General features: G+C 37.6%; 2 protein-coding genes across 2 annotated transcripts; one reads left to right on the forward strand and one right to left on the reverse strand.

The window, feature by feature from the left end:
- The first annotated feature begins 1,079 nt into the window (after window positions 1–1,079).
- Window positions 1,080–5,157, forward strand: LOC148916435 (uncharacterized). Its single transcript, XM_089054039.1, has 6 exons — window positions 1,080–1,533; window positions 2,910–3,122; window positions 3,454–3,549; window positions 4,118–4,263; window positions 4,413–4,632; window positions 4,735–5,157. The coding sequence occupies exons 1-6, from the start codon at window positions 1,363–1,365 to the stop codon at window positions 4,936–4,938; spliced, it is 1,050 nt and encodes a 349-aa protein (XP_088910165.1). The 5' UTR covers window positions 1,080–1,362; the 3' UTR covers window positions 4,939–5,157.
- A 2,358-nt stretch (window positions 5,158–7,515) lies between these two features.
- On the reverse strand, window positions 7,516–10,422 carry LOC103335939 (7-deoxyloganetin glucosyltransferase-like). Its single transcript, XM_089054038.1, has 2 exons — window positions 9,827–10,422; window positions 7,516–8,780 (listed from the first exon to the last, which is right to left on the reverse strand). Exons 1-2 carry the CDS (start codon window positions 10,341–10,343, stop codon window positions 7,837–7,839), a joined length of 1,461 nt encoding a protein of 486 aa, XP_088910164.1. The 5' UTR covers window positions 10,344–10,422; the 3' UTR covers window positions 7,516–7,836.

The raw sequence follows: 10,422 nt of genomic DNA on the forward strand, positions 1-10,422 counted from the left end.
AATTCTACATAAATTAATCAAAATAATAACTAAAATCAATTAAAGAGAACATCAAATTTATACCAATTAACCACAACAAATTCATAAATAAAACATCCAATATATCAAAACAATATAATATAATCATACATTCAATTTCAATTCAAGTTATTTAGGTTTAGAGTTAGAATTTACCTTGAATTGTGAGGTGGTGGAAGCGGAGCCAAGCTTTTGGAAGTGGCGGCGCTGCTAGAAGCGGCGGCAATGGAGGAGTTGGGGCTTAAAGGCTTGGTGGGGGAGAGGGTTAAAGGTTTGTGGGGGTGGGGATTGGGGATTTAGGTTTAAGGGTTTAGAAAATGGGGGTTTTGGAGTTGAAAATTCGGGAGAGATGGAGGGTCTGTGCATATACAATCGACCTCTTTTTTTTTTAAAGACACGGACCAAAGCGACGTCGTTTTGGCGTGTCTTTAAAAAATCTTGTCTTCTTGCCCAAAGCGACGCCGTTTTGGTAACCGAGTTTTTTAAAAAGCGCTGGTCCAAAACGACGCTATTTTGGCCAGCCCGTTTAAAAAAATAGAAGGACCAAAACGACGCCGTTTGGCGACTTCTTTGAAAAAAAAGATTTCTGTTCATCTTCTTCTTCCTCAGTACCTCTGCAACTCCTTCTTCAGCCTTTCATGGGGTCACATACCAATTCAAAGGGACCTTCTACCTTACTTTCTTGGAGTTCATAGGGTCGTTTGACCCCATTGACCGTGGGTCCGTCCCTGTTCATTGGAATAGTCAATGCAATCCTTCATCATAGTTGGCCAAAAGTAGCCATACATTCTAATTAACCAGCACATTTTTCTTCCACCTTGATGAGCTCCACAGATTCTTTCATGGGTTTCAAATTTTTCTTAGAGAAAATAATGGGGTGGGCTGGAGCCCTACATGGAGGGGGTGATATATGACCCAAATTGTCTAACAAATGATTTTTCTATTTTTATTTATTTAATTTTGATTTTGTCTTTTATATAAGCGACATTCTAGAAGGAGAAGTTGAATCGATAACCTCAAATAGGAGTAAATGTTCTTGTCTACTTGAGCTTGAAAAAGAAAAAGAAAAAATCAAATTTGAGTACTCTTCTAACACTGGAGAATTGCGATTGGAGTTGATCAGCATAAAATTATCATTGTTGTGGATAAAATAAGAAGGAAAATCCAGAAGTTGACGTCCCCCCTGACGTTATTTGGAAAACAAAAAGAACGCATTAGTTTTTAACTTACTTGTAGAAACCAGAAATAACAGGTCTCCTACATGAACATTAATAACACTTGTCCACGTTCACGCTTCATCACTCAGCAGCAGCCATCTTACTACCCACTGAGCAAAATAAATACATGCATAGAGAGAGAGAGAGAGAGAGAGAGATAGAGATGGGTTGGGGTGGGATATTGGGTTTTGAGTATGGAATTATTCAAGCACCATTGGGACCTGATATTGCTGGACCCGATCTTGTTGCTGCTGTTGCTAATGCTGGGGGACTTGGTTTCCTCAGAGCCCCTGATTGGGTATGCTTCTTTCGTTTCACTTTTCTTTTATTTCCATTTTTTTCTTTTATGATCTTAATTTCCCATATCAGTATTCCAATATTGTTCTAAATAGTAGTTTTATTATCTAATTGGAAAATAATATGATTAAACTAGCTAAGGATGGTTTGCAATATTTCTGTGTTTTCCCTTCAATTTGCTCAAGTAATTACCCCCTTTTTTCTTTGGATGAATGAAGCCCTTGGTTTCTGAACTTCAATTCCTACTTTCAAAACTTAAAGGTAGATTTGGAGATCAATTTGACTTCCCTCTTCAGGTCTGGTCTGATTAGCAATAGCAAATTTCAAAACTTGAAAGTACAAAACCTGGTCTTTTTTCATGTAGTCTGTGTGTTGTGCACCTTCAATTTTTCTACATCATTCATACTAAGCCTTGCCTTTAAGCTATTTATGAAATTTTGGGCCTCCTCAACCATTGCAAATTGGCTTTATTTGAATGTTCACACTTTAATATGTGCTTTAACAATAACGATTCGAGACGCATATGTGGATCGTGCCAAGCAATAACATCCAGCTAGCCATTGGAGTTACTTTGCATCCATGTCAATTTCCCTGAATACAGACTTCTCTGCCTCAAATTGGTACATCAGTTCAACTGAGTGCTGCTCTAATTTTGAGATTTTCCTTTGTTCATAAACTTTTTTAGGACTTGTAGTCCATTTTCGAAGTCTTACTCTTTTTATTCTTTGGATTAGATTGGTCATTTGTCTTCTTCCAACCAGTCTGAACGTTCTTTCCCTCTTTTAGTGAAGAAACCAAGGACTGAGATGACCGTGAGCCTTAATGATTATCACTCAAGTCTTGATGCCTTTGATTGCTTTTTCTTGGCTGCGTAATTCATATACCCCAGAAGTCTGATCACAAATGCACAAATACATGCCCACTTAGTCTCAAACCTGAGAGGGTGAGGACGCGTAATTATGCCTGAGGCCATTTTCCATGCCCACGCCTCTTTTCTTTTCTATGCCACATCATTAGCTTTTCCAAGGAAGCTCTTGCAAAATTCAGATCAGTGGTTCAAGTTTGAGTATGGCCTGTCATTTGGAAATCTGAAAGTGCATCTGTGATAGTTATAATCTCTTCCATAAAGGTGGAAACAAACAGGCAAAGTGGAAAAGAAAAAGAAAGATATGGGAAAAAGCAGCTAAACGGTTCTCCGAAATGATTATGTGAATATATCAGTATACAATAACTGGCCTTTCTTGGTACTATGGCCTCCTTGCAGTATTTTAGCAGCAAATCGCTGTTAAGCTTATGTGAATATAAACAATAGAGGATAACTTGTGAACATATGCCATTAAAGAAGAAACTTCTGATATACTAATTTTGACTGATCAGGAGTCACCACATTACCTGCGGGAGCTCATAAGGAAGACTCGAAGCTTAACTGACAAACCTTTTGGGGTTGGTGTTGTTCTGGCATTTCCGCATGAGAAAAATATACAAGTCATTTTGGATGAAAAGGTAGCAGTGCTGCAGGTTTACTGGGGTGAATGTTCACAGGAGCTTGTGTTGAAAGCTCATCAGTCTGGGGTTAAGGTTGTTCCTCAAGTAAGTGTTCCTTAAACAATACTGTCGTCAATGATAATTAGGACATAGTAAGCTGTTTGCTTTCATTTCTCTCCTCATTCAACCATTCATATCAGGTTTATCAGAATTGTTTTGTTTGCTTTCCGCTCTTCAGAAAGTATCTCTTATTCTCTCCATCTTTTTAGGAATTGTATGTAGAGTGCTGAACATGGCTCAAAGGTTAGATTAAGGGCAGTATGGTTTACTTGATGGATGGTTGGTCTATCTTTTCACTTTGATGCAAAATAATTATTGCCTTGTTGATTATTTTTTCCCCGGACTTCCCGCTGAGTTCCATATAATTCCATTGCAGGTTGGTAGCTTGGATGAAGCGAATAAAGCAATATATGCTGGTGTAGATGCAATTATTGTTCAAGGGCGTGAAGCAGGAGGGCATGTGATCAGTCAGGTGAGAGTGCTTGCTGGAATCCAAATGTATGAGTGTTTTTTCTTTATAAAAGCATTATAACATTTTCGTTTCTAGAGTTAATGGTAGTTGTATCTGATTGCTCTGTACTTCTTTCCTTGGAATATAAAATAACATTAAAACAAAGTATGAAAGAATGTAAATTTCGGTTTGGGATGGTTTACCTCTTCTTTGAAACAATGACTCCAAAAGAATAAAGCAATCAAATGTATTAACAGATAGCTCATAATCTGTTATCACGCTGTGTTAATATTTATAAGTAAAATAATCTGTTCTTTGATGAGTTTCTTTCCGTTTCAAATATACCTTTTTGCATATGTCACATGGATAAGATTATATATTCATCATAATTTTTTCTTTGGAGTGTCAATGTCTTGAACTAAAACCTTTGACCTTGTCCCAGAAAGAACTCTATGGATTGGCACAGCTGCTTCACATTCGTGTTTTTGTGTTTTATTTGTTCTTTGCTTATATGTTGCCTGATTTTTTGTCTAAGGATTTACTGATAAGTGTTGACATCCATGTGCTTTTTATTGTTAATATATTGCAGGATGCTTTGATTTCATTGTTGCCAAAGGTAGCTGATCTTGTTGGAGATCGGGATATACCTGTTATCGCGGCCGGTGGTATAGTGGATGCCCGTGGATATGTTGCTGCTCTGGCCCTTGGTGCTCAAGGGGTCTGCCTAGGCACTAGGTTTCATATACTCCATCTTTATATAGTTCAACTTATGAAAAACATTCTGAACTATCACAGTTTGAGAACTTTTTTTATCATCTATCAAATTTAAGTTTTATCTTTATTGATTTTGGTTGATATATAAGATTGTTCTCATTATATTACAGGTTTCTTGCAACTCAGGAAAGCCGTGCTCATCCCACATACAAGAGGAAGCTGGTTGAATTTGACAGAACTGAGTACACTGATGTATTCGGGCGTGCAAGGTGGCCTGGAGCACCGCATCGTGTTCTGCATACACCATTCTTCAATGATTGGAAATCTCTTCCTCCTCATCAGAATGAAGCGGATCAGCCTGTCATCGGTCATTCGACAATACATGATAGGGTGAGAATGAAATCCTGTCATAATTGACAAGTAAAGCATCTACTTTATTTGAAGATATAGGCCATGAACCATTAACGATTTCTGGGTTATGTTCTCCAACAGGAAATAGAAATTCGTCGTCTTGCTGGTACTGTTCCGAATGTGACTGCAACTGGTGACATTGAAAGCATGGTGATGTATGCTGGCCAAAGTGTAGGCCTCATCAAGGAAATTTTACCTGCAGGGGAGGTGGTAAAGAGGCTAGTTGAAGAGGCTCAACTTCTGATAAAGCACAAGTTCAGTGATATATTGTTGACTCACAGCTGAGCCAGATGAGTTTCACACTGTAGAATAGAGTTGGGCTGCTGTGGTCAACAAAGTTTGTTGATGGATGACTTTCCCCTCTCCGTAGTTTAGATTTGATTAAAGTAGAATATCGCTTGTATAAAAATAAAAAATACAAAAGACCATGGATGTTCTCTTTCTATTAGTACAATCTTGTAACTTCACTAAAATTTTTGTTAATGCTATAATAGGTTAAGCAAATTCTACCGAAAATTAAATCATATTAAGCTTGGAATAATGTATGTAAGGGGTTTATACTTCAAGTGGTTCGTTAAGAATATTTACCCGTGAACTTGAAGTCCTAGGTTTGATCCTCCCCTCCCCCAATATTGTTTGTATCCAAAATGAAAAAGATTCCTATAATGTATAGGATCTTAAATCAAATAGAATTCTGAAGCAATTATCTTGGTATTATCACCCTGGATCATATAAATATAGGATATCGTGAAATTAATGATTTGGATTCCAAGCGAAAACCAAATTACAGGACTCAATTTGCCTGCCAATGATACTGAGAAATAACATAAATTATAGAAGTTATGACAATTGAATTAACAAAACAGAAAAAAAAAAACAAAAAACAAAAAGATGCATGAATTAATGAAGTCATGACTATTGATTGAATTAACAAAGTGGCCCCAATATGTTTGAATGTAGCACCAAAAGACATTTCAAAATTCACAATATCTTGCATGGATGCATACCTCATATTCCGTAGTGTCAAACCTTTCAAGGGCCAAAGAGTTATAAAATATTTTTATACAAAAATTTAATTTTGTTCAGATTTTTTAAATTACACATTCATTATCGTTATATCCGATAAAACTTAATCTATAGACATTTTCTCTTTATAAACTTTCAAAATGCAATTAAAAAATTCACTAATATTCAAATACCAGCTAGGTCAAAAAAAGATGGTGGTAGCTTTTTTCATAGTGATGGCAGCTTTAGCAGTTTTGTTGCCAGCTCTAGGAGGAGGAGAAATGTATGTTGTAGGAGCACCTCTTCAAAGTAAATGGGATTTTGACGATTATTAAATTTTAAAATAAAAAAAATTAAAAGAATTTCAGAAAAAGAAATTAAATGTAATTGACGTCTATCAAATGCAAATGTAACCTCATATCTCATTAAACAAAACCTATGTAAACTTTAATCGGAGAAAGCATGGAGTTGGTGGTGTCACTGAAAACAAGAGCATTTGAATGAACATAGTGGTTTCAAAGTAACCTTTATTTCTATGTTTTCTCTACTCTCTCCAGTTTGATATGTTCAAATTTACTAGTAGCTGTGTTCACCCGTTTTGATTTAGTCCTGTGATGGTAGAATAAAGTTCCCCATTGTCTTGAGAACCATTTGTGGTCAAAAACTCAACTTTATTTGATGTGCAAGTATGCCACTGTTAGCAGTTAAAAACCCTAATGGACTTATGAAAAATAGATAATTTGTGCCCAAAGTTACTAACTCTAAACAAGTGATTGTGAATTTGGGTGAGTAATATCTCCCAAGTAAGTTCTTTTCTTGCCTCAGACTAGTTAGGACTTCACAATTTCTCACAGTAAACTAATAGTTCTGGCCAAGATGAATTTTGAAAATAAATCAAACTGTTTTAAAAAGAAACTGCCTATTACACAATTTAAAACAAAAGGGAACTATCACGTTTGAAAGGACGACAGAACACTGGGCTTCGATTTTTGCTTGGATTGTTGCCTGTGACTCAGTGGATTGGATGTATCTGTCTTGGATTGAACGTCAGCACCTTCAATTCATGAGGTTCAGCTGAACATCAATACCAATGTTGAGGTTGGCAGAGCTTTTAATCTATTTTAGCCATGGAGAGGCTTGTTGGATGGGCAGAGTTGAGATTGATGATTGCTGATCTCGGGTTGCACTATAGTACGTGTCAAATCATTACGTCCAGTTTTACAATTGATAAACGGCGGTTTTTTCGACAACACGGTCGTCTTTAGAATTAATAGAAGACGATTTTTTAACAAGCGTTTTTAGAGTTAATAAAAGACGGTTCTTGAAAAAACTGTTGTCTTTACGGCTAATAGACGGCGATTATTTTAGAAAAACCGTTGTCTTTATCAATAGACGACGGTTCTTTAAACCAAACCGTCGTCTTTACATATAATAGGCGACAGTTCTTTAAAAACCGTCGTTTTACATGTAATAGACGACGGTGTTTTTCCGTCGTAGTTTGACATTCAAAAAGATGACGGTCGATTTAACGACGGTTTGAAAAAGAAAAACCCCGTTGTCTATGTCAATTTTTGTAGTAGTTAATTCTTTCCTCTCACTCTTCCTTTCTTTCCTCTCTTCTCCGTTAGTGTGTCTTGCTAAGAAATGGGAAGCCTATTTGTAGGCAAATTGAATGACTTCCAACATCATCCATCATTAAGCTTTTTGAATATTTTTTTCTTTTTTTTCTTTACGTGGACTCCACCATTTTCTTTACAACATCATTGATATATTGGCCTTTTGAGCTTTTGTTTTTTGTTTTGTTTTGAGAGATGCCTTTTGATCTTTCGATACACACTAAACAAGGAAGAAAAAATGCAACTCAAATGCCAAAACAATTATTGTAGCAAACTGCTTAAAATATCATGAAAAGTGGGCTCAAGTTGGGGGCCATGTATTGGTTCAGACATATGGTCATCGAAGATTATTGATGGCAATACTTGCCACTGATTTGTAAGTACGGGAGCACACACTACTTTTCTATAAAACAAATTGCAAAGTTTAAAGCCCTCAGCCATTGATAAAAAATGAAAAAAAATAAAATTGATTCCACAATAAAATAAAATAAAACATAAGCTGAGGTGTGAGGAAATAACAACATAGAACCCCCTGGATCAGGGTTGATTATCTCTCTAGCTACTAGGGTTTTGATGGCTGCAGCAGTACATCTTTAACCAACTTCTCCAAATTCAGTAATGAAGAACCCCTCGGACCAGTAGCTTCCTCTGCCTTTCCCTTCCACTCCATGGCGTTCTTTCTCATCTCTTTCCCTTTCTCACCCGACATTAATTCTCTCACAAGCTTCTCCACTTCACTCCTCTTCACAATGCTATCAATCTCCAAGCCAACTCCCCATTGAGTGCACGAGAACCAACAGTTCGTCTGCTGGTCCGCGAAAAACGGCCATATAACCATTGGCACTCCAGCACTCAAGCTCTCAATGGTGGAGTTCCAGCCACCGTGTGTCAAGAATCCTCTTATAGATGGGTGGTTCAGAACTTCCTCTTGTGGTGCCCAACTGACCAACAAACCTCTTTGTTTCGTTTCTTGGGCAAATTCCGATGGGAGAATAGCAGCTTCACCCTTCACAAGGTCAGGCCTAATTGTCCACAAAAAGGGCTTTTTGCTATTAGCAAGACCCCAAGCAAACTCAACAAGCTGTTGGGGTGTCATAACAGTAATGCTCCCAAAATTAACATAAACCACCGAGTTGGGTTCCTTGGAATCCAGCCATTGTAGGCACTCAGGCTCTTCTTTCCAAAGGCTGGAACTGATCGATGACGATATAGCGTTCTGGGGAACAATCTTGTTCACAATCAAGTGATTGGGGCCAATGGTGTAAATTGGAGGAAACATTGAAGAAAGAGCCTCCAACACTTTATATTCCAATGTGTCAAAAGTGTTTAAGATGATAGCTGAAGCTTTGGAAGCTCTTTCTACCTCCACCATGGCGAAGCTTAGCATGATGTCTTCTGGATCTGTGGTGCGTACAAAGCTTGGGAGATCTCTCAGACGAATATCCTTCATTCCTGGAATCCAGTCTATCGTGGTGTCCAAATACCCGTTTGTTAGAGAAGCCTCACCTGAAAAAGCATACATAGAATTTGTCATAGCTGCTTACCATTTCTATATCCCAAATTAAATAACAAAGATATAAGAATTCTTTCTTATAGGCTTAATATTTGTACATATTGTAATGGCCATCTTTCCCAACAAATTACCGACGTGGGCTTCAGAGCATCACATAATTTGTCAGATGAGAATCATATCACTCCCCAAGTTAACAAGAAAACAATAAAAGCAATATATATAATATACAGAGGGCTTATATTGAGGGATCCCTCAAATTAGCTTATTTGAGGGACACCCTCGTAGGACCCACTCTGTGTTGTATTTCACTAATCCAAACCATCTATATTGTAAATACTCATTCAAAGATCATCTCAACCAAAAATCACTTGAATCCAATATCATTTGACCACTCAATAATTATTGAAATTTTAATACTTTCTTGAAGCACTGTATTCATTGATTTTGTAGGACACAATTGTATGCCAAAATGGTTCAGATTTGTTTAATTTTTTGCAAGGATGATCTATGAATGTAGACTTGAAAAATAGATGATTTGGACCGTTGAAAAAAAATTTGTAGGGGACCCTAAAGGATGTCCCTCAATAAAATTATTTGTGTGATTCCTCAATAGAAGGGGACTGTATATATATATATATAGCTCTTCTCTCATCAGGATCCGTACGTAAGTTGTTACTGTGAGGATGCCAATGTAAACAAGGATGAAAACAGGGAGGAGTAGTAGAAAACACATAGCGTCCGGACCCTCCTCGGAGGTAGTTATTTGGTACTCCAATACTCATCATTCTCTGTAATTCCTATCTTATCTTTTTAAGTTTTCAATCTCATTTTCATAAGGCTTTTGTGAATGAAAATTGCATGGATAAATGAGATGAAAAATAATTAAAAAATAAAGGAGGGCGTACGATGAATATTTGCCAGTCCCTTAATTTAATTGCTTTTCATATAACAACCAAACCAATACAAATAATAATATCACAAAATTTCATTTTACTGTATTAATTAGTGCCCTTTATTTTTCATGTAACATAACATGTACCTCTGAGTGGTGTAAGACCTTTGTCAATAAGTTGGCGATACTGCGTGTAGCCCATGAAGCCACATGCACTTGTAGTCCAGAACAGCGCCACCGGAATTCCAAGATCTTCACCGGCTTTGATGGCAAATGACATGACACCATCGGAGACAATACAGGTCACCGGTGGGAGGGCCTTGTCAAGACTAAGGTTAGCAAGCAGGTTGCGAAATGGTCCTAAGCAAGTCTTGCTTGTGGAGTCACAAAGAGACGGGATGTCTTGCGTAGCGTCAGCGTCCGTAGGGGGCAGACCATCGGGGATGGCTTCAAAACAGAAGTCCTGGGAGACGTGGAGGGCGGAGGGGCCTCGGGATTTGAGTAAGCGTTTGTGGTTGTACTCACTGTTGACAAAGGTGATGTGAAAGCCTCTGTGATGTAGGAGCTTTGCTAGATTCATCATTGGGCTTATGTGACCTTGAGCTGGGAATGGGAGACACACAGCATGAGGCCTCTTGCTAACTTCTACTCCAACGCCATCCATTTTCTATTTCTCTCTCTTTTCTATCTTAGTTCTTAGCTCTTAGGGTACTGTGTGTGTGATTCAAAATACTACGAGAGAT

Source organism: Prunus mume, linkage group LG6 (assembly GCF_029339155.1).
Source record: "Prunus mume cultivar Tortuosa linkage group LG6, ASM2933915v1, whole genome shotgun sequence".
Lineage (NCBI taxonomy): Eukaryota > Viridiplantae > Streptophyta > Magnoliopsida > Rosales > Rosaceae > Prunus > Prunus mume.